Genomic DNA, 23,781 nt, shown 5'->3' with positions numbered 1-23,781 from the left:
ATATCAGGTATTTGAATACTTGAAATTATTGCTTTGATGTAGGAACTACCTGAGAACATACTTTTTGTCATTTTAGATTTGTGATTCTGTTGGATTGGCAAAACAGATAGCTCTGCATGCTGAACTGGTAAGAATCTGAGATGCCTGATTTTCCAAGAATAGTAACTAAAGTGGTATAATAATATAAGCTCTTTCATGTTAGCAAGTAGATAAAATGATTTTGCTAAGCAAGATTAATAGTGGATGCTATTGCTGATACAGCATTTAGACTTTGGATAACTGTCTACCATAGAATGTAAACTGTCGATATGCTTTCTCATATATAAATGCAAAAAAAATTCGAAGTTACAAGAGATATTAATTGAAATGTCTAAAATTTAAAGTTATTTCATATTTAATTCATCAGTTTTATTCATCTGTTCTTTAGGATCGTAGGGCATCAGAAAAACAAAAAGAAATAGAAAGAGTAAAAGAGAAGCAACAGAAAGAACTCAGTAAACAAAAACAGATTGAAAAGGTATGCAGTCTTAATGTCTGGAGCTTCTCTTTATATGGTGTTTGTGAAAACTTCATTCAGCACGGTGACTTTCACATTTGAATTTCCAAGTGAAAGGTTTCTGCTTGCTCAGCCACTCCATAACCAGATGATTCATAGCATGGCAGAAAAGGGTAACATCTGTTTTCTGATGTGACGTTTACATTATAGTTATATTGACATGTAGTATGACTTACTGTTTAGCAAACATACCAGAACTTTCACATATCAGTGAGGGCTGTCTCTGTCAAAGTTGTTCTTTTCAGAGGCTATACAGACTTAACTGCCATTATTGAAAGCCATTTTGCCCTCTAGGTGGAAAACATACTTTTTCCCCCAGAGGACTGTGTGTGTGTGTGTGTATAAAATATGTTATTTGATTCATCATAACTATATATTTTATAACATATATGTTATATAATTACATTATCTATAATATTATGATTATGTATAATATAAATTATATACTTATATATGTATATAATAAAAATACGTATATTAATGCTGCCAGGAGTGTCAATCATTATCCATCCAATAGGAATTTCATGCTAGACAGATTTCAGAGCAAAACCTGGAGAATACATTTGATAGGTGATCCATGAGGAGATTATTAAGAGTCTGTTACTGGTTGTGGCATTGACAGTAGGAATAGAAAAGAGAAGACAGTTGTGGGATACTTAGAACAGATCAGTAAGAATTGGCAATTGATTGGATATGTGGACAAAGAAGAGGAAAGTGGCAAAGATGACACTGAAGTCAGGCTTTCTTGATAGGCTAGAGTGGCCTGAGGGAAGGTGACACCTGATTTAGCAAGATGAACTAGACAGGAATGCAGAAGAGTCCTCAGAGGGGGAAAGGAAGGGATGTGGGGCGATCCCTTATGAGGCTTTTACTGTAGTTTATAGTGAGAGATGATGGCCTGGATTTGGTGGTTAGCCATAAAAAAGAAAAAAGGAACACACTCCAGAGATTTGAGTTTGAATGTTGGCTTTTGTGGGATTTCTAGAATGGCGCCAAAATTCACTTTGGTGTTACAGTGGTTGGATGTAGCCTTTCTTCTCGTCAAAATTATGAATCTGTATTTGTGACAGAAGGATTGAAGTGGCTCTCAAGTATGTATTTTAACTGCATAGTTTTCCATTTGACTGCAGACAATAAACTTAGTTTCTTTTCTGTCTTTTCCACTAGGACTTGGAAGAACAAAGTCGGTTGATAGCTGCTTCCAGTAGACCAAACCAAGCTAGTAGTGAGGGGCAGTTTGTTGTCCTTAGCAGTAGCCAGTCAGAAGAGAGTGATTTGGGAGAAGAAGGAAAGAAGAGAGAATCAGAAGCATAAACTTACCTTTGCTTTTTGATTCATATTTCCCCCCTTGGAATTTGACAATTTCTGTGGTGAAATGGCATAAGGTAACAACTATGTTGAAATATCAAGGAGGAGACTAAGCTTTATATTTACTTGTTTTAGCTTCATTTTAAAAAATAAGACTGAACTTGATGACTTAGCTTTGCATTGATTTTTTTCCCCCTTAAACATAATATACTATGCATTAACATTAAATTCCACATGTCTAAAAGAAGCCTGTTCATCTCTGCAGTAGATTGCTGAGGAGTTATATTTGCTCAAGCATTTTTTTTCTTCAAACTGTGAACTTTTTATCTTGCATTATAATTGGCTGTGACCATAAATTATTTATTCTTCAGGCTCAGATGTTCATGGATATGCTCTCTCTTTGATTAGGAACATTTTGTTGGCAACGAGGAAGCATTCAGCTGAATAAGTTTAAAACCCTTTATACAGAGAATTCTACAGGTTTGCAGATATTTTAACAATATTAAATGTGCAATAGAACTTTTATAAAATAATTAGAACGGATTTTACACTTAAGGTTTCAGATTGTGGCAGGTGGTACTATGGATTTCAGGGCACTTGCTTAGATTGCTCACATTTCTCTGATGTACTACACCTGATGCTAGTAGGAAAGACGCTTAAGTGTATTCAGTTCAAGATTGATACAGCCCTTGGCATTTTATTATCACACTCTTAGTTCTCAGGTTGGGACTTCAATTATTGCTGCAGAGCAGTAATGGTTAAAAATAAGATTTTGGAATTTATTAAAAAATTTTTTGTTGTTCAGATACATTTTAGATTAGGATTGATGTGTAAGGATGTTGTAACAGGATGATACATTGTATTTTCTGCATTATGTGAAATAGTTTTTATTGAAAATCAAGTGACATTTCAAAAGAAATTCTATAACAATTATGTTTCATGCTTAAAGTAAAAATTCTCAGAGTTTAGTTTAGAAAATCTAATCTTTAAAATTTCAGACTGATATTCCCAGTATTTTCATAATCCCATGTTTTGATAAAGTACTGAATCACCACTTTATATCCACAAAGGCAAATAACTAATGTATGAGAATAGAGTAATTTGCACTAATTGTTCTAAGTACTTCTAACTCTTTAAATGAATAACAGGTCCAATTCTATGAAAGATTGAAAAGAAATTGAATGCCTGGTACAGTGTAGGAGAATTTGACCAAGGAAGGATTTTAGCCTGGTGCCAAGGTTAAAATATTTCTATACTGTCTATCTTCTGTGTCAAATCTTGATTTCTTTTTCTTTAATCACATTTTTAACATTGCTGATAGAAATCATGTTCATGTGTTTCACATGAAAAAGTATCTATATATACAAGTTAAATATATTGAGTAAAGTATTTTACATAGTCATACATTTATAAATTTTCAAGAGGTTAGCCACTAAGACTAATATCACAAGGGAAACTTTAATATACAGTTTTTTTTTCTTAGTTCTGAATTAGAAATGTCATCTGTTTTAGTTCTCAGAACATAACTCGATTGTTTCACACTGCGTATGTACATTGTTTTCTGTAGGAATGGGATAGATAATTATATATAGGATCATGATATTCTTTTTATCCATGTGCCAAATGGAAATAATCATTATTTAATACTCTTTGACGCCTTATGTTACCAAAATATATAGTAAAAAAGTAGAAATTTATGAAATACTTTATTTTGTGCTTACCAAAGGGAATGCTTTCACAATAGTATATCATTCCTTTTGTTGAAGTTGGAATTTGGAATTTCTTCTGTTGTCAGCACTTAGTCATGGCAAGTCCTGCTTTTAAGACCTTTTTGAGATTAGTAAGCTTTGTTTCACTAAATCTTTTGTGTTGTCACCTCACTGAGTTCAGATATAATCTGTTGCCCTGTAAGGAAGGTGGTCATCATTAGGAGGCATTTTGCTTGTGCTTTGCATGGTAGCAAAGTGCTGCCGTTTATTAGCACTCTGGGTCAAAGTGTAGGCTTAGAGTTAAGGGTACTGGCAGACTTAGGGATGTTGGACAGACTTGTAGTTCTTTTAAGTCATGTTTCCATAGGAATTTCCATGATAACATACCCATGTCTGTAGGTCAGACCAAAATGCATTCCAATGCCCAATAGAAGTCATGAGTGGATTTTAACAATTTTAGATGATTCAACTTTTGTTCTATTACTATTGAACTATATGAACTAGTCCATTACTGCAGATATTTAAATATCAACTTCAATAAGCTCTTCCTGTTATTAAAGAAGGTTGCCCATGGGTTTCTGCCTAATGTTAAAGCTGATCTTGTTATCCTCCTGTGAAATCTCTTCTAGCTCTGGGATGCTTTGATGGTGATTAGAGTTGGGGATATCTTTTCTCAAATTCAGTTTTACACTTAACGTTTTTTTAGAAATTAACAAATAGCTTTTTTAAAAGAGAAGACATTAAGCCTACCTAATTCTGCTATGCATTCTGCTCCCTATATGAACAGTACTTTTGTAACTATGGTAATGAAGTCAGTTGGTAGGAAACCAGTTATTCCTTCTTCCTTTAAAATTTTTGAAAACTTGCTAACAAGAGACTAAAACTATTACCTCGAACAGAGTCCCCAAAGCTAGTATAGTTTTTGCCACATCTACAATGATTACTTTATATTTAATTTCAAAAGAATCCTCAGGCTCCACATTATGCTTGGGAAAAGGACAGTAAGATGTGCATCCTAGGTACTATAACATCTTATATGGTAAAGGCATCTGGGTTAATTTTGAGTTATATCTAGGAAGCACAGTATTTAAAATTTGAATCTTATTAGACATGCTGACAGACCCTAAGAGCTAGTATATTGCAAAAGCTTCCGCCACATAAATAAAATGAAAATATTAATGTTGGTTTGACAACAGCCCTCTAGCATTCAGAATGTATTTTAAATATTTAAACACACCCATTGTACCAAGCAAGCCCTTCATTTTATTTTTAGCAAGTTTGGTTTATTCTTCCATAAAATTTTGTTCTCCTACATTAATTACTAGTGCATACACATTTGAAACTGGAACCATATTATACTTTTTAACCAATCTCTTGTGGCTGCACTCATATGTAATTTACTTCAGTTAATATGAGAACTGGGGATTAAGTTATAACTAATGTGCAAAATTGCTTTGTATATTTGGTGATTTTGTAATGTAAGTGAATTGGTTCTTATTTCACTGATACTATTAATCATGCAATGTACAATTAAAAATCAACATTTTGCTTTAGAATTGGATTTGAAGGACTCAATTTTATGTGATCATGGTATACGTGTGGGGCGGAAAACTTATTTTTTCATTTTGTCAAAATAAGTATTTGCTGACAAGGCTTCAGGAAATATGCTGTTAGAAGATTTTTTAATGTATAATAAAGTCCATGATTTTTATACAGTCTTTGTATGAAGTATTTGATATAGACTCTGAATTTTATTTCTCCAAGTAATTTCAGATATTTGTAAAACTATTGGACTTTTTTTAATCTGTTAAATTACACATCTAGTCCTATTACAATTCCACAACAGCTAGAACGAAAAAAAAATTTTCACTTACTGGGAAAAGTTTGTTATAGAAGCAAACAAATTTGTCACTGGTGACTTTTTTTTTCTTCTAGCAAAGTAAGGAGACTTCAAGAGACGTCAGTAATTACCCCAGACATATTACAGACGATGTACACTTGCTACTGTCTGGTCCTACTCAAAGAAATTCCTTTAATTTAAAGGGGCAGGTTATTGTGTATACAGTTTAAGTAGCTTGGATGTGTAGTTTTAAGACTAATGCATATTAATCCTGTGTGCTCCTTATAGTTTCTTATAGCACTTAGTTCTTTTCTTCTCTGGGGAGTTTGTATTCTAATTTGTTTTGAATTTTATAGAAATGTATATACACTTTTAGAAGGTCCAAGGAGTAGATGAAATTAACTTTAGAATTATGTAATTTATCTAAGTGCACATATATCCTAAATATATATTCACTTATATATATTCTACTACTCACTTATAAGCATATACCACAATTTGATTAAAAAAAAAGCTATTCATGTCAGCTAGTTTTACAAATTTTTTAATGTAAACTGTAAAGAATTTTAAGTGTGTCCCTACTGAAGCAGTCTATATAGCCATGAATCCCTATGTCAGAAAGAAATCATATAGGGTCAATTTCCCTAAAATGGACAATTTACTGCTAAAAAAAATTCACTGAGACTAGACATGGAACATCAAAGCTATAGCTGACTGGGCCATCGTGAAATGGACTACATCATCCTACCCTTCTGTTGTCCATGCTGATACGCTGCCTAAATGAACATCTCAGTTTCTCTCCTGTCTTTCCACGTGTAGAAACCTGTACTTACATGAAACATATAATATATAGAAATAAAAATTTAAACTAACGTCTTATAACTGCTATCAGTGAGCCCCTCCATGTCCAGTACCAGGTTAGGTTCAGTACAGAAACCATAAGCCATCATCCATTTGAAAACACTTTTAATTCCCATTCTACCGATCACATTAATCAATAAATGGTTCTGTGGAAAGAAGGGACACATGTTTCCTATTAATAATGAAATTTCTCTTGAAGGTTCTGTTTCAGTTAACTGAATTACCCCACCTCTGTACTTGACTGTACAAGGAAACGGTCTCAGACACTAAGCTGGCACTTGGACTTTTGTACAAGAACAGCTAACTTCTAGGTCATGTACTGGGGTCAAACTATATTCAGTGCAACCACTAAGACATACGGTAGTTCCCTTTATCCATGGTTTTACTTTCCAAGCAGTTTCAGTTAAACAACTCATAAGTTTTAAATTGCATGCTGTTCTGAGTAGCATGATGAAATCTCCTGCCATCCCGCTCCATCCCACTTGGGAAGTGAATCATTTCTTTGTCCAGCATATCTACAACATACAGTATGTATGTACAGTCACGTGTTATGTAACAACAGGCTTAAAGATGGGGATACGTTATGAGAAATGTGGTGTCAGGCAATTTCATCATTGTGGAAACATCATAGAGTGTACTTACACAAACCTAGATGGTATAGCTTCCTGCACATTTAGGCTATATGGTACAGCCTAGTGCTCCTAGGCTATAAGCCTGTATAGCATGTGACTGTACTGAATACTGTAGACAATTGTAACAGGGTATTTGTATATCTAAACATAGAAAAGGTACAGTAAAATATACAGTATTATATAATTTTATGGGGCCACGAGTGCATATACAGTGACCAAAACATCGTTATGTGATACATAACTATATAGGAAAAAACATAGTATATGTAGGGACATAGGGTATTATACACAATTTCAGGCATCCATTGGGGGTCTTGGAAAGATCCCCCAAGGATAAGAGGAGACTACTGCATTATATATGCACTTCTCTATAAAAAAGATACTGTTAAGAATTATCTTGAATTGTTAGAGGTGGCATCTATTATTTTGAGCACATAGAAATTGGATTCATATATTTAATATAAGATCAACATAGAATTAGAACTGGCACATTTCAGTTAATCGAAATTTTTATTATATGGGCTTTATTTTTTTTAAAACTGCTTTTTACAATGCTAAGCATTTATATATTGAGAGGCTATGTTCAGAGCACCTTTTCTTTTTTTTTTAAGAGATGGAGTCTCACTATTTTGCGCAGGCTGGAGTGCAGTGGCTATTCACAGGTGCCATCATAGCACAATACAGCCTTGAACTCCTGGCCTCGAGTGCGCCTCCCACTTTAGCCTCCACAGTAGCTGGGACTATAGATAAGTGTATGCCAACACACCCGGCTCAGAGCAACTTTTTAAAGAATGTAGGCTGCACTGAGATTTTAGTTGCTAGGTAAAGCCAAAAATGTGAATCTTTTGTAACAAGTCAAATTTTAAGAAATACAGATTCAGAATTATACCTTTTCCTCTTGAATGGTTTGATTACCACGTTCCTGTAAAAATTCCTTGTTCATAAAGGTCATATTCTTTGTAAAGGATATATGCTTTTAAACGATTGGGTAATGGAAGAAATGACATGAAGACAGGGCAGCGCAAATGTAAACGTCCCATACACTTCCGGATCTTTAGGCGGCACAAATGTTGTAGGGAGCGAGGATTTGCTAAAATGAAAGAAATAGGCACATTATCCAAAAGGAAATAAAATTGCTTTAGTTTTTAGTGATCTTAGGGTTCAGTTAGTAAATGCATTTGATACATTTCATTTGTTGTGACTAAATGGGAAAGTCAACAGGGAAATAGCTTTTCAGTTTTCATTGCAACCCTTGTAGATATGATTTCAGGGCTATGTCAAGTTAGAGTCCAAAGACTGGCATCAATTGTGGGTATGGCCTGTGAGACCTAAAGTCCTTAAATCTGCATGTATTAGGCCCCACTTGCTCCCCCTTTTCCTCAGGGGTAGGCTAAAAACTGAAGATCACCCAGGAGGAAGTGAGATGAAAGAAATTCCTTTTTTTTTTTTTTTGAGACCGAGTCTCACTCTGTTGCGCCAGCTAGAGTGCTGTGGCATCAGCCTAGCTCACAGCAACCTCAAACTCCTGGGCTCAAGCGATCCTTCTGCCTCAGCCTTCCAAGTAGCTGGGACTACAGACATGTGCCACCATGCCCGGCTACTTTTTTCTATATATTTTTAGTTGTCCAGCTAATTTCTTTCTATTTTTTTTTTTCAGTAGAGACGGGGGTCTCGCTCTTGCTCAGGCTGGTCTCCAACTCCTGAGCTCAAACGATCCGCCCGCCTCAGCCTCCCAGAGTGCTAGGATTACAGGCGTGAGCCACTGTGCCCAGCCAGATAGATGAAAGAAATTCTTAATTTGACTTAAGTACTACTTTGAAATAATTTGGGTTGGAGAAGGATCATTTGATACCCTCTACAGACTTAGCTCTTAGCTTTTTCTCATCCCTTGTTTTTATTGCCATTTCATAGCTTTTAATTCCTGTGTCTATAGTGTTCCTTCAGAGCCACGGTTTAGGTGGATTGGGATAAAAGTATTACCTACCTATGTAGTAAGTAGTTACCTAACAGATTTTATCATCCTGGGAAAAGGTAATACGTACAAATTAAGTGTAGTTAGTAAAAATTTTTAAGATAGGAATAGTATCTTTTTGGTTTCTTTAGGTCAAGCTTTTAACTAGAATAGAAGAGTGTTCTAAAAAAACAAATGAGAATATAATTAGTATTTTGGTGAAAGTCTTCTACAAGAAATACTCACTTAAGATGAAATGTATTTCTGACCACAGCCCCTGTTTTTGGAGCACAGCCTTCAACTTTGAACAGATTCGAACTTGATCAACATAATCAAGCATCACTCGAACAACATTTCCAGAGAGATGTTGCAGCCATGATAAAGTTATTACTTCACAGAACTAAGGGGTAAAAAATCAGAAGTATGAAAGTAAATGAACAGCAGAAAGTATCTATGGTTAAGCATAGTAATCAAAAGAATACTAAAATCAGAGTTGGCAAACAAGATCTCAAATTCCTCATTTATAAACTATGGTCTTGAGCAAGAAAATCTCTTAGCCTTAGCTCTAACATTTGGAAAAATGTGTACTGCTTTGCCTTCAGAACTATATAGGATGTAATAGGGGTGTGACAGAGAATGTCACATATTATCTGTTAACCCGTTTGGTTGGTCGTGTGGCTGTGTGAAATAAAGGTGACCTTTCCAGCTTCACTTGCAGCTAGGTGTGACCACCTAAGTTCTAGCCAATGAGATGTAAGTGGAAGTGTGAGCAACTCCCAGAATGTCCTTGAGGAAGGGGTGTGCTGCCTCCTGCCTGCCTGCCTTGTTGGCTGGGGTGTGGATATGAGTTTCTTGTGTGAATCATGAAGCTGTCCAATTAGAAGGCTATTTACTTCCTTCCTTTATGTGAGAGGGAAATGAGCCATCTTGTTAAAGCTACTCTTATTTTGGGGTTTTCTACATTCATAACTGAATCCTACCTTGATACATGAGGGATAGGACAGTTTCTACCTTTAAGTAATTAATGTGGTCTTAGACAAGATACCCAGATAGGAAATCTATATGAACAGTTAGGAAATGATGCAAGATGATATATGCCTAATACCAAACTAATGATGTGGAAAGTAAGTCCTACACTAATCACCTAAAAATAATAAATCATACAATATTAAAATATTTTGGCTTTCACTTTTCACAATTCATTCAAAGTACTTTTTCCAATTCACCATTTCATTTCTATTTTCAGATTTTGATAATATGAATTCAAGTATTTATAGAGCATCTATTATGTGCTAAGCACAGACTTGTAAGCTGAGGAAAGTGATGAACAAGAGCTTGTGTTCATGTATTTGTGGGGGAGGCACAATCAGTAAAATATTAAAATGATAATTTTAGAAAGAGATAAATGCTATAAAAGAAATGAACAGCATGATAAGAGAATGATTGGGAAAGGAAACTACCTCAGACAAGGTGGACAGGGAACGGCCTCTTTGGGGAGGTGACACTTGAAATGAGACCTGAAGAGTGGCAGCCACTTGAAAAGCCAGGGGAAGAGCTCAAGTTGGGGAAAACACAAGTGACCGTCTAGGCAGGGGAAAACTAGGAGCGTGTGGTGTGATGAAAGCCAAGAGGGAAAAATGTCTCAAAAGGGAGGGGTGGTCAACTGTCTTGAGAATGATTCTTCTTTCATTGGAAAGGTGACCAAAGCAAACCATTCAATCAAATGTTAGAGCTGAAAGAAATAGCCAAACCTAGGGGTACAGGTATTGGGAACCCAAAAGCATTTTAGTTAGGTAACTCATTCAAAGAAAAAGCATAACTGGTATTTAAAACTGCATTCATTTTTTCAAAACCTTGCTCAAATGTTGTTTCATTTATGAAACTTCCTGACAGTGCTAGGCAGAGTTAAATCAATTTTTCCTCTGAACTATTTATGTACTTTGTACATCTTTCTATTGTGTTTATTTTATCATATTATAATTATTTTATCATGTATTTATTATACTAGAATCTTTCTAACCATGAGCTTCTGGAGAGAGTGGATGGAGTCTATTTATTGCTAGAGTTTCAGGGCCACAGACAATGACTGTAAGGCAATGCAGCCAATGCTGAGGGCTTACCTTAGTATCTTTGATAACTGTAGATGTCCAGCCTTCAAAAGTACAGGAAGGATGAACTTTGTCCCCATGAGGACAATCAAAACATCGCTCTGTGTCATACCCATAATTCAACAGCATCCTGAGCATGACTTCATCTTTCAGTGTGTATTGCAGTGCTGATGGGAAATGTAAAGGATTAACTCTGCAGACGTAGTTGACATTGGCCCCGTGTCTTAGCAGCAGACTTATCAGCTCATAGTTGCCCATCCTGAGGGCTATCTGGAGGCAGTTTACTGGGTCTTGATTAGGCAGAGCTCCAGCACTCAGAAGGAGCTTAACTGAAGAAAGGTCACCATTTGATACAGCAAAATACAACGCTGACTTCCTTTGGTCATCGTAGTGTTTGCGAATCCTCTGATCTAGCATGAAATTCACATCAAACCCAGCCTGGATGAGAAGTTCCAGGCACTGAGGGTGTGCTCCTGCTGCTGCGCAGTGAAGTGGACTGATCCCACTCTGCTTAATGGCAGCAAGATCTGTAACTGGAATCAATATCTTTAGAGCTCTGAAAAAGAATTTCAAAGTGCATTTCAAAATAGTTTTTGTTAAGATGTAACGTTAACCTGTTTATGATTGCTTTATATTAACACTGGATGGTATTAGTATCAGCTGGTATTTAGAACCCCCAACAAATAAGCATAATTCCTTCATTCGAAAGCTCAGATACCAAGTAAAATCAAATGGAACTACTGTTTAGTTTACCAAACTCAGAATTAGCCCAGTCGTTTGAGACCAGAGGCTTCCCATGTTGCCTGAGGACCTGATAATAAAAGTTTTATATCTCTTCAGAGAATGCTTGGCTTTACTACTTTCTAGCCGCTCAAGAGTTTCTTATCTTTAAAAGGGGTGTTCAGTTGTAGGATCAGAGAAAAAGAATATAAATTTCCTAGTAGTGGCTCAAAATAAAAGGTAGCTATTACTATTTCTATTATTTACAATAATGTAATGGAACTTACAATAAGTGGCCTCTGTCAGCTGCCACATGAATGGGCAGGTGGCCTGAACTCTTAGGGATGTTGGCATCAGCTCCATACCCTAGCAAGAGAGTCACGGAGTCTGGATTTCCTCCACTAGCGGCTTCAAGTAAGATGGAAGAACAATCAGAGGCCTGACCATGAGCATTAGCTCCTAAGAGGATAAAGAGTCATGTTATGCAAAAATTCTTTTCCACTGTTTTGCTTAACCAATTAAAAAAACATATCACTACCACCAAAAAGCAATTAGTGAGCACCTACTCTAGCAAAGCACTAAGAATCAAAGAAATAAAATATGACCTCTTGCTCTCAAGCAGCTTATAAACTAGATGGGGACCAAAAAAATGGCACAAGCAGTTTCTAAATTATAAGTAGGGTGGCTTTCAGAGTAGTTTTATAAGTTGTTTGGAACTTGAAAACTCTAGTAGAAATACTTTGATAAAAGGTAGTTTTACTTCTAGACCAGCCTACAAAAGCCACCTTAACTCAGCACTCCTACACATAGGATGGTACTAATAAACCTATTGAACTATATCACTACACCATCTGATGATGCTGTTTTGGTTGAAATGGGCATTTGTTCTAACTTGTTCTTAGAAGACTGTTCATAGTAAGAGACACTGTAATTATTTTTAACCGAAGTTAGGGACTGCTGATAGTTAAAAAGATAAATTACAGTACAGCTTGAGTTTCCCTTATTCAAAATGTCTGGGACCAGAAGTGTTTCAGATTTCGGATTTTTTTCAGATTTTTGAATATTTGCATACACATACTGATTTAGCATCCCTAATCCAGAAATCTGAAAGCTGAACTGCTCCAAGGAGCATTTCCTTTGTCAGGTCAGTTTTCAAAAAAATTTTGGTTTTTGGAATATTTTGGATTTTGGATTTTCAGATTAGGGATGCTCAAACTGTACCCTGTATGCTAAGTGTCATGTGAGTGGTGTGGATAGTAAGAGCACAAACACAGGCAAAATGTCTTCCAGACGATCTAGGGCTGGGTTTTTAAGGGGAGCTGGGAGGTGAAGGAAGGAGAAAGGAGTTCTGGAAGGCTTCTCAGCAAAATGGGCTATGAAGAAAAAGTAGCACATTTGGATGGACAAAAATTGAAGAGAGCATTCTAGGCACATTCATAGTTCATATAAAAAAGATGTAGGGTTCCAAATAGCCCCATGAGCTAGTACAGACTCCAGAGTCATCAGGTACAGTGGCTGCCCCCAAACCCCATTCCTAGAATGTGTAAATAAAACCTAATAAGCCTCCATTTATTAAGTGCTCACTATGTGCTGGTTTCTTTATGTGCATAATAACTTCCAAACTTCACAACAACCCCCCAAAGTAGATGCTAATATCCTCATTTTAAAGATGAAGAAACTAAGACTCATTGAGTTTAAGTGACTTCCCCAAAGACGCACAACTAAGTAAGCAAGGTAGTCAGGATTTGAACACAGGTATTACAGACTCGGGGTTTATTTCTGTGATGCCATGTTGCCACTCTAGCAGTGCAGGGCGGTAAAATAATGTAATTTGGAATCAGGCAGATGTGGCTTCAAATGCTGGCCCTGCCATTTACTATCTATGTCACTTTGTGCAAATTACTTTGTAAGGAGGTCACTTAGAGGAAATGCTCACTCACTGACCTCACTGAAGTCAACCCATGCTGGTTTCTTTGAAGATTAGAGGATTTAACATCTGTTGTCTCTCTTCTCTTCTATGCAAAAGGATACTCTTTCCTCAAAGTCGAAAGAGCCCGTGTTTACTTTTGTTTTTCTAATGATGTTAGACATCTCTTATATTGCTCATTTAAAACATCTTACTTAAAATGTCTTATGGCCATTGATTAGAAACTAGCCTTTCCTATACAATAGGAAAGATTTAGGTAAGTCTAAAAAGTACAAGGTTGTCCTTAAGTATAGGGGTCCCTGCCATCTAGAATATTGGAAATCAGGTCCATGTATTGTTAAAGAATGAAATAGGCTTCTAGACATAGGGAGGAGACTAACGAAGATAATTCTAATATTGGGACTTTATTAAATCTTGGTAAAAGTTTGCTTCTTTGAATTAAAACTTTAGATGCTACAGTGCTTCATCTAACAGTGTCATCAATGGAGGTTTCCTCAATGACAATATATGCCAAAGTTCTAAGCCAAGGATCCCTCCCAGTGAAATAGGATCTAAAATGGCCATGGCTATAGTGCTGGGGGCAGGGGAGGGGGCATACGTGAAGGGAAGTCCTGTGACTGGTACCATCTCTGACCCTCACTCTCTCAAGTGCACAATGAGGATAGTACCTACCTCACAGAGTTTTTAAAGGATTATAAGGCAACATGGATAGCTTAATACCTGTTGCTTAGAAAGTGCTCCGTAAATATAAGTTGCCTTCCTCCACTCTTGGAGTTTTGGTTATTATTAGAGAGAAGAACTGGGACCCAAAGAGAAAAAAATCAGGAAGAATGTCCTAACATCTAAAGCCATTTGATGACAAATTAAACTGCCTCATGATAGCCTAAGCAGAGGTAACATGTAGAGGATGTTGCAGGATCTTTGATGTTATGATTCTAGAAAAACACAACATAAAAAAAGTTAAAAAAAATCATCCTCTTAGCATGGTGAGGAAACAATAAGTAAAAGAGTAACCTGCATCTTAGTAATTTTAGGGAAATTACATCACACCTAATAAGAAATTCAATCTCTATTTAGGCTTTTCAATAGTCAATATTAACACAAAGTTTTATCAAACATTTATATTAGGCTTAATGAAAATGTTATCTTCTATTATTTTGAAGCTCTCCGTCAAGAGGAGAACACTTGGATCACATTACCGCTTTGGCAGGTTGGGACCATACAGAAAATCTTGCCTTTCTGCAGTAACATTTCCATGATTTCCGTGTGCCCGTTTTGAGCAGCAAGGGCAAGAGGAGTAAATCCATAGGAGCTCTGCGGGTCAATGTGCGCCCCAGAAGCCAGCATAAGCTTCACCATGTCCTGTCTGCCCAGTTTGGCTGCTTCATGGAGAGCTGTCCTCTCGTTGGCACACCGCAGATTGACATCTGCTCCGTGGCTGATCAGCAAGGCGGCCATGTCGTAGGAGTCACGCAGAACAGCTGGGAAATGAGAAGGGAGGTGGGCATTATGTTCAACAGGAAGTGGAGGCTGGAGTATCCTATTTGGCTGGTGTCCCTTAAGCTTTCTTAAGCAGTTCTCCCTACCTACCCCCCACCTGCCCCAGCACTCTGTGTTTAGGAAACAAATTGTAAAATAAGGCATATGTCAAATAATATCAATAATGTTTTCCATCAGTGGGCTGTTTTTCTGTAAGCCATAACCATTCATTGTCCGCTTCTGTGGACAACATGCTGATTATTCACTGGCAGCTTATGTGGTTGAAACACAAACATATAAAATTTTCATTTACCATCTTTATTTTCTCAAGAAAATGGGAATTTAAATACTCAATACAGTCCTGGAAATGCTTGTAGATGCTTTAAAAGAGGAAAAACAAAACAGCAACAGAACCTACCTCAGCAAATTACTAAAACCTAATTTAAATATACATGTTTGGGTGAGTGGCTGAGGCTGTAGAAAATGGTTTTGGCCTGTGTTTCCCAAACGTGTTGTGCAGAAAGCCCCTGGAGGTTCTTTTTTTTTTTTTTTTTTTTTTTTGAGACAGAGTCTCACTCTGTTGCCCGGGCTAGAGTGCCATGGCATCAGCCTAGCTCACAGCAACCTCAAACTCCTGGGCTCAAGGGATTCTTCTGCCTCAGCCTCCCAAGTAGCTGGGACTACAGGCATGTGCCACCACCATGCCTGGCTAATTTTTTGCATATATATTTTTAGTTGGCCAGATAATTTATTTCTATTTTTTTAGTAGAGACGGGGTCTCACTCTTGCTCAGGCTGGTCTCGAACTCCTGACCTCGAGCAATCCACCCGCCTCGGCCTCCTAGAGTGCTAGGATTACAGACGTGAGCCACCACGCCCGGCTCCCTGGAGGTTCTTAGTGAAGAAAATGATTTTGTCATTAAAGAAAAAAATACAATAGAAGACTTGGGAATGCTGTGTATTCTAACACCCTCTTCAAGATTCATCTTGTACATTGGTATATTGAAGCCTCTGAGGAATCTTAAGTTAAGCAAGCCTAAACTTGCTTCAATTTGACCCAGCATTTTCCTTGCTCTATCAATGGGGACATGCTGTTCAGGTACCACAGAAATGGAATCATTTGACCTGCTGAACAGACAGAAGTCAAGAGAGGAAAACCAGCTCTTTCCACCATCATTGTTATGACAGGCTTCACAGCCTCATGTTTTTTTACATAGGTGACTTTTGCACACACAAGATAAATACTGCTATTATCCCAACCTTACAGACGAGGAAACAGGTTTAGAGAGGTTAGACCTGATCGCGAGTTCTTTTCACTATACAATATTATGCTATATAGTTTGAGTGCTTTCTCAGAGAGGGTACTTCTTGGTGTTTTTTCTGCAAATGTAAAGCCTTAGAGAGCATCTTGAGACAAACCATGAAGGGAGTCCAAATCCCAATTTTTGGTAGTATTCTGTTGCTGTTCTCTTTTTTTTTTTTTTTTTTTTTTTTTTGAGACAGAGTCTCGCTTTGTTGCCCGGGCTAGAGTGAGTGCCGTGGCGTCAGCCTAGCTCACAGCAACCTCAAACTCCTGGGCTTAAGCGATCCTACTGCCTCAGCCTTCCGAGTAGCTGGGACTACAGGCATGCGCCACCATGCCCGGCTAATTTTTTCTATGTAGATTTTTAGCTGTCCAAATCATTTCTTTCTATTTTTGGTAGAGACGGGGTCTCACTCTTGCTCAGGCTGGTCTCGAACTCCTGACCTCAAGCAATCCACCCGCCTCGGCCTCCCAGAGGGCTAGGATTACAGGCGTGAGCCACCGCGCCCGGCCTGTTCTCTTTTTAATCTCTAGTTTTTGTTTTGATAAAAGTTATACATACGCAGAATTTAAAGAGCCAGTTACTACAAAGTCCACTACTGTTTCCCTAGCCTTTTTCTTCTTCCCCAGAGGCAGCTTTTAGCAGATTCTTTGATATTAACATTTTTTTCTAAATAACCTCCTTGTATTGTTACTTTTTGATTTTTTGGTTTTGGTATAATTTAATGACTTCTCACCATGGAAAAATGAAGATTTCACTTTCTTTTCTCCTTCTGTCCCTACCACACATACACGTTTTTCATCCAACCATCCTTCTAATGTTTTTATAGTGTAATTTTTGTTAGAGAAATATTGTGTTTACCTTATTATGTTTGCTATTCAAAGCTGGACTATAATTATATTTCCTTTTCTGCACATCTTTTTGTTTTCTCTAGAGTTCATACTTGTCTTACATTTCATTTGCTTAGTTTTCAATTTGCTTATCATTAATTCAACCCCAAACTCTCTAAACTGTCTAAATCTCCTTTCAAGATATTCATTCCTATCCCATCGTGGTCTTGAAGAAGGAAAGGCCTCTCCCTGGGGCCTCCTGACCTGCTCTAGTCTGCACTTCAGTGCCTAGTAACGTATCGTCACCCTAGGATCGCTGTTCCCATCATCTCGGGGATCTCACTTGGGTTGGCTCTCCTGGTTCCTGGATCCCAAGCTCTTGTTTTTCTAGTTTACTCCCATATCGGTAGCTTTCTAAGAAGGCTGTGTGAGAGATGAATTTTTTGAGATCACCTATGTCTGAAAATATGTCTTCCATGTCTTTAATCTACCATCAGATTTGATAGTTTGGCTAAATACAGAAGTTTAAGTTGGATATAATTTTCTCTCAGAATTTGTAAAACTAGTCTCCACCAATTTATTCGAGCTTTTAGTTACCATTGGGAAGTCTAAAAGCATTCTGATTTGTCATCTTTTGTACATGATGTATCTCTCTTTTTTTCCCCCTTCTCTTAGGAAGCTTGTAGAAACTTCTCTTTGTCCCTGGTGGCTGTGTCTTTTTTTTAAAGCTTTTTATGCCTTTTTTGTTATGATAAAATGAGTTCATGTTCAATGAACTTAGACTATATATGCAGAAAATGACCCATAATCCCACTGCTTTGAAATGATCTTTGTTAATGTTTTCATATCTATCCTTGCATTTCTAACATTAATTTTATAGAAATGATTTTTAACCACATTTTGTTAACACATTCTCTACTAACCAGCTTTTCTCTATTTATACTGTTAATTCACATTTGGATGATGATCCTTAGTCCCTGGAGATCCTAAAACACCTCAATTTATCCATCTCACTATTCATTCACTAATTATTGGCACTAAATGTGTGTGAGGAATCTTGCTAGATGCCAGGGTGCTGAATCAGTATGAATTCTGCCTATAACTATTTACAGTGTGCCATAGACAGTGTTCTAATAGCCCTGAGACTGGAAACAAAGTGCCAAGGGTGCTGGGTCATTTGTATTTCATTCAGCTGCCACTTAGTGTCCCTTTTCATTCTGGAAACACATGTCCTTCATTTTAAGAAATCATTTTCTTGACTTATTTCATTGGTGATGTATTGCCTCCACCTTGGCTGTTCTCTCAGTCATTTCCATCATTCATGTGTTGTTCCTCTTGGGTCGTCCTTCTTATTTTTAAATTTCTTTTCTATTTTCTATTTCTCATCTTTTTCTGGAAGCTTCCCTAAACTTCAACTTCCATTATCACTATGAGTTTTTAAAGAACATCTTTTTGTTTTGGTATTTTTTTTTTTAGTATCCTGTTCCTATTTCATTATTTTCTGAAGAAATTAATGATAATTTCACTTTACATTTTATTTTTCCCAAATAATCTGCTTCCACCAAGTTGCTTATTTGTTTGTTGAAGACTTTCCTCAGACACTCTTTGGCTCTCTGCTTATGATGAAGAGTTGAGGACTAAAAAGCTGATTGGAAATTCTAAACAGTGGATGGGGCTCATGGGTTGTGGGCTTAACTATAGGTTGATACGTTTGAGCCATTTATTGGCAAACCCCCAATGTCATTATCTTTAGACCTTTCTTCTTGTGCTGGTCAAATTTTCCAGAGAAGCCTCCTCATAGAGGGTCAGGGCCTGGCTGCCAGCTTTCTGGGTAGCTGGAGTGGGGGAGGGCTGGGTGGTCTCAGCCTATATTTGCTTAATTCCTTCTGTGTTTTCAGTTTAGTCCTCCCCCCCTCGCCTTAAATCCTCTGGTCCAGAGACTCTCCATTTAAGCTATGGAGAGAATAAACCTCCAGAATTCTACTGGGGCGGGGAGGAGTGATCTAGAGATCTGACTACCTGCTTCTTAATCATTTTCAACTAATTCTCCCATTTCAGCTGCCTATAGCCACGCTCCATGGGGTAACTTTGTTGTCCTCTTATGTCTCACACCAGAGTGAAATGGTTCGAGGAAGGCATCATGCAGGATGAGCTGCTCTTAATTGGGCAGAGATTTTGCCTCAGGCACCTCACAGGCAGCCTACAGAAAGCTTTTGGAGGGTCAGGTACACATGTCTGGTCATTGGGAACAGAGGGACAGTGCTCCAACTATGTCCCAAAAGCTGCCTTTGAAACCTGTGGGCATGAAGGAGACTCAGAGCCCCCGCCTCTCCTGCAGAGACAAGGTGTTCATTACCTGTAAGAAGGGGAGAATTGCCTTCGAAATTCTTAGCATTCGGATTGCAGCCATTCAGAAGAAGAAAACCGGCATTTTCTAGGAGGCAATTACTGACGGCCAAAAAAAGTGGTGTTTCACCATTGTGGGTTGTTTGCTCCCATGTGCTGGGTTTTGAAGCTGAAATAGCACACAGGTTAAGATGTAGAAATACATTTTAAATTTATTTCTTAGAATCATCAAGAAGAGTAAAAGGGAGTTTACCTTTTAGGGTTATTTCCAAAATGTTCTTATTTATTTGCACTGCAGCCCTGTGCAAAGGAAGCCAGCCGATCTCATCTGCTTCATCAAAAGCAGAATGGTACTTGGTTAAGTGTGACAGTGCATCTGCCTTACCTATTAACAAGTCAATAAGAACAGATTCACTTTTGGCACACATACCAGGCAGCCTATGTTGCCTCTGAATTCCACCACCAGATTTAGTGTGTGAGACAACAGAATTCTAGCACCACCTTGTAAGAAAGACAAATTCCAAAGGCATAGGCCAGCCAGTAAGGCCTGCCATCTAGCATTCCATACCACCTGGGCCTGTGAACAACCATCCCCAGTGTCTTGTCACATGCAGAAAAACACCCCCCCTCCATGAGGAACCCAGGAGCTCTTTGCTAAGTTGTGTTGACGTATTTTCTCCCAGAAAGGCCACATCAGACTCTTGGCAGTCAGCTGGGGACCCCCATAGTGTTCAGCATTTGGAAAAACCTGCTTCTAGGCTTCTGGAGCTTCAAGGGAAATGCGGCCAGTTGTCACCATCACATCTTACTGCAGTTAAAGGAGATAGAATAGGAAGAGTACTTAACTGTCTCTATTGTTTCAACTATCTTCTTATAGTCAGCGCTCAAAAAGGAATGGAAGCTGCATAGAAAAAAATACATATGTAATTCCAAAACTGAGGCAAAAACTAAGGTACCTGACAAAGATCAAAAGGAAAGGGTAAAGGCAGTAATAGTTAATCAGGGATGAACTCTCACATGAGGCAATGACTGAGGCTTACTAGAAATACTGCTATTTGCAAAATGTAAAATATTGTAAAATGTTTCCCATGTCTGCCTTCCCTCATTAGACTGTCAGCTGCTTTAGGGCAAGGACTATGTGAGGGCCTGGATCGCAATGAGCCCCCAGTCAGTGTTTGCTGAACTGAATCAAACCTGCCTGGGAATGAAATGTCACATTATTGCATGGTAAAATTTAATGGCCATCCTGTCATGTCAGTAATTCTAGCAAAAATTATTTAAAAAATAATAGATAGTCATGGTGTGAGTTTTTAACACAAAAGTATAGGACTAGTGTGTGGTTTAGAGCACAGACTCTGGAGTCAGACTGCCTGCCTCTTCATTTACTAGCTCTGTGGCCTTGGGTAAATCACTTAACTTTTCTGTGCCTCAGTTTCCTCACCTCTAAACGCGGATAATAGTAGCACCTACCTCACAGAGAGGTAATGAGAATTAGAATTTAAATGAATTAATATTTATGAAGTGCTTAACATAATAGTGATCACTCCATGAGTTTGTTTCATTAAAAAAATACCACAGGATTGATGTACTTCATCATCTCTCTATTTATTTATATTTTATTTTTTAACGTTTTTTTATCCTCTGGCAAGTATATAGAGCAATCTATATTTAATTATAAAATCTCCCAGGGTTAAAAGACATTTATCCTGTTTTACCTCAAGCAGGCAAATAGAGATCACCATCCCAAGCAAACTGGGTTTATCACCCCAGTAAAAACCATGGTTCCCACCTCAGGGGGCTGAGGCTGCTGATCACAGGGAGTGTTTGACCAGGTGTGCTTGACTGCCTATAGCCAGGGCCATTCTTACACCACGGAGGGACCCACCGGTCCTTTTCTACTGTTACCATAACAGAACTCTGAATCCACACCTTCAGGAGGGGGTAATCTCTGTTTAAGTTTACATAATTCCACCTTTTGATTTGAGTAGATCAAAGTCTGGACCCCATCCCCACCTACCCCACTAATGCTGAAGATAACTTTCTATGTGTCTTGGTTGGATTTATGCATTTCTTTAGCTCCCTAAAGACAAGATGTGTCAGACTTTTCTTCTCTAGCCCTTTATAGCCTCATTTATTTCTTCCTTCTGATTTCTAGTCTGCATCTCCTCACCCAGATTTGCTGCTAACCTCCTTCAACTATTTTTTTTAACTGCCTAATTAAATTCTGAATTCTTTCCAGATTTTTCCTGTCTCATCAAGCATCATGTCTGATACATATTTAAATGACAGTTCCTTGGATTCCGACCCTCTCTCCTGTTTTTGTCACAACACTAGAGTTAAGCTAATCACAAGTCTCAGCTGTTAAATACAGTACTTCATACTACATTGCCAATGAGGAAACCATTACCTCTCATCCTCAGGTGCACGTTGTATTGTTCCTGGCTCGTAAATATCCTGTAAACTCTGTTGAATGATGAACTGAGTGTCAAAATCATCCTCTAAGTCTTCATCACTGGTGTAATTATCCATGTGAAATGCCGACGAGTTTACTTTAAAATCAGAATGAATTAAAAATATTTTCCAGTTGTGAAACGATTATCAATTGCTTAAAATTATAAATGAAATGCAGAAAATTAGAAAATTGATAGGCTTGATAAATGAAGAAAATACAAAATTTAGAAAACAAAATATTCATTTAAAAAATTTTCCATAAATTTACAACAGTTCTCTGAACTGCCATAGATTCAACATAAATTAGAAGTTTCCATAAGTAGCCATTTATTTAAAGCTTATTCAGGAAAAACAACCTTTTCATATAAGACTTAGGTCAGTGCCATTGTAACACTGATAATGCTCATATTGATCTATTTTAGACTTGCCTTATGAGCTTTTCTCAGTGATTGTAGCACTCACCCAAAATATGTTCAGAGTGTTCCGCTGAAAATAATATTTTACTTAGTAAACACTAAAAGTAAACATGTTATAGGAATAAATGTACTCATGTAATACAACATATAATAGGAATAGCAGTAGCAAAAACAAATGTATTTTATTAGACAATATCTAAATGGCTTTAAAAGAACATTTTCAGTTTTAGCACAAAATAGGTTTGATCACATATGAAAGACTCGTTTACCTTTTGTTATATCCTTTAGGACAGCACTGAAGTTTTCACTGTTAAGGACTAGCACATGTAAGCCTTAGAATTTTCATTTCTATTTAGGATCTCCACTCCCCTGTAGTGACCATTCCATTAATAGCTTTACTATAAATACTTGATCATAAGACAGTCTGGCACATTCTCCTTGTTTTTTACATGTGGGTTAGCTCTCTTTGGAAACATGATCTCTTTTCTTCACTGCTGTAATTCATCAAATTTAAAGGATTAAATATTTTATTCCTGGGATAAAATGCTTTAGCAAGGGGCTGGCCATGCAAAGAGAATTCATTCTCTTAAGACTCACGTGCATAGCCAGTGCAAACCAGAATCAATTTTCCACTTATGAGAGGCCAAACATTTTGCTCGGACTGAATTATCAAAAGTGACTGTCCCAACAGTCCAGATTCACTGGGTACCTGTACCTGTATTTTCCTTGTGCTACACAACTGTGGCCTTATGTGTCCTTGGAATCCTAAGGAAGGACTTAACTCTACACAAGACAATCAAATTTTGACTAAAACTTTGTTTTGTTGAAACATTTTAAAATTGTTAATATACACTAAAAATAGCAAAGGGACCACTTTGACATTTCCAATCAAATATGCAGCAAATGCCAAGGAGCACAATGTCACGTCAGGTGTAGGAGTTAGGGGTGCTCTCCAGCCACCTCACTGCCTCTGTGGGTCAACTTCCCTGCTTTGTGTTTTCTTTCCTAGTCACAGGGGTACTGTGAGCCATGGAACTAAGGTCTTAAAAGTATGAAATAAGGGGTTTAGTTACGTAGTTGTTTTTAATATTTTCCTTATTTACAGTTCCTTAATTTATGTATTTGAAATGTTTGTGCATAATTCCTTCAGGTAAGTGAATGAAAAGTAAACTATTACTGAAGCTGAACAAATGACTTAACTTATGAAAGAGATAATTTCTGATACTAGTTGAATTTTATCTATTGAATCACTCAAAGCTTTTTTTCACATAGATATCAAACTGAAAAAAGAAACTAAATAAAGCCTTCAAAGATTTTTCATATGCTTCCAACAAACACTTCTTT

General features: G+C 37.3%; 2 protein-coding genes across 3 annotated transcripts in view; one reads left to right on the top strand and one right to left on the bottom strand.

The window, feature by feature from the left end:
• Positions 1–2,164, top strand: part of APPL1 (adaptor protein, phosphotyrosine interacting with PH domain and leucine zipper 1) — a 30,459-nt gene extending 28,295 nt beyond the window's left edge. The window contains exons 20-22 of one of the 2 annotated variants that reach the window (XM_045530446.1): positions 77–127; positions 428–517; positions 1,724–2,164. In XM_045530446.1, the coding sequence (XP_045386402.1) occupies positions 77–127; positions 428–517; positions 1,724–1,870 (288 nt within the window). In that variant the 3' untranslated portion in view covers positions 1,871–2,164. The remainder of the gene's footprint in view (positions 1–76; positions 128–427; positions 518–1,723) is intronic. The other variant, XM_045530447.1, reaches the window with a different exon arrangement.
• Positions 2,165–7,582: 5,418 nt separating this feature from the next.
• Positions 7,583–22,172, bottom strand: ASB14 (ankyrin repeat and SOCS box containing 14). The gene is made up of 9 exons (XM_045530445.1): positions 21,978–22,172; positions 20,416–20,471; positions 19,824–19,958; positions 19,581–19,739; positions 14,831–15,093; positions 11,973–12,124; positions 10,978–11,521; positions 9,104–9,257; positions 7,583–7,996 (listed from the first exon to the last, which is right to left on the bottom strand). The coding sequence occupies exons 1-9, from the start codon at positions 22,097–22,099 to the stop codon at positions 7,818–7,820; spliced, it is 1,764 nt and encodes a 587-aa protein (XP_045386401.1). The 5' UTR covers positions 22,100–22,172; the 3' UTR covers positions 7,583–7,817.
• Between the last annotated feature and the right edge of the window lie 1,609 nt (positions 22,173–23,781).

Source organism: Lemur catta, chromosome 18 (assembly GCF_020740605.2).
Source record: "Lemur catta isolate mLemCat1 chromosome 18, mLemCat1.pri, whole genome shotgun sequence".
Taxonomy (NCBI): Eukaryota; Metazoa; Chordata; class Mammalia; order Primates; family Lemuridae; genus Lemur; species Lemur catta.
The sequence above is the reverse complement of the archived record's forward strand: the minus strand, read 5'-3'. Positions and strand labels throughout refer to the sequence as shown.

What these genes read in the sequence shown, in the direction of transcription:
- ASB14 (XM_045530445.1), bottom strand. Translation starts at nt 22,099, where the DNA reads ATGGATAATTACACCAGTGATGAAGACTTAGAGGATGATTTTGACACT. An exon ending in CAATTCTCCCCTTCTTACAG is followed by an intron (nt 15,094 to 19,580) that starts GTAATGAACACC and finishes CTCATTTCCCAG; the next exon opens with CTGTTCTGCGTGACTCCTAC. An exon ending in CAGTTATCAAAGATACTAAG is followed by an intron (nt 9,258 to 10,977) that starts GTAAGCCCTCAG and finishes TTTACCCCTTAG; the next exon opens with TTCTGTGAAGTAATAACTTT.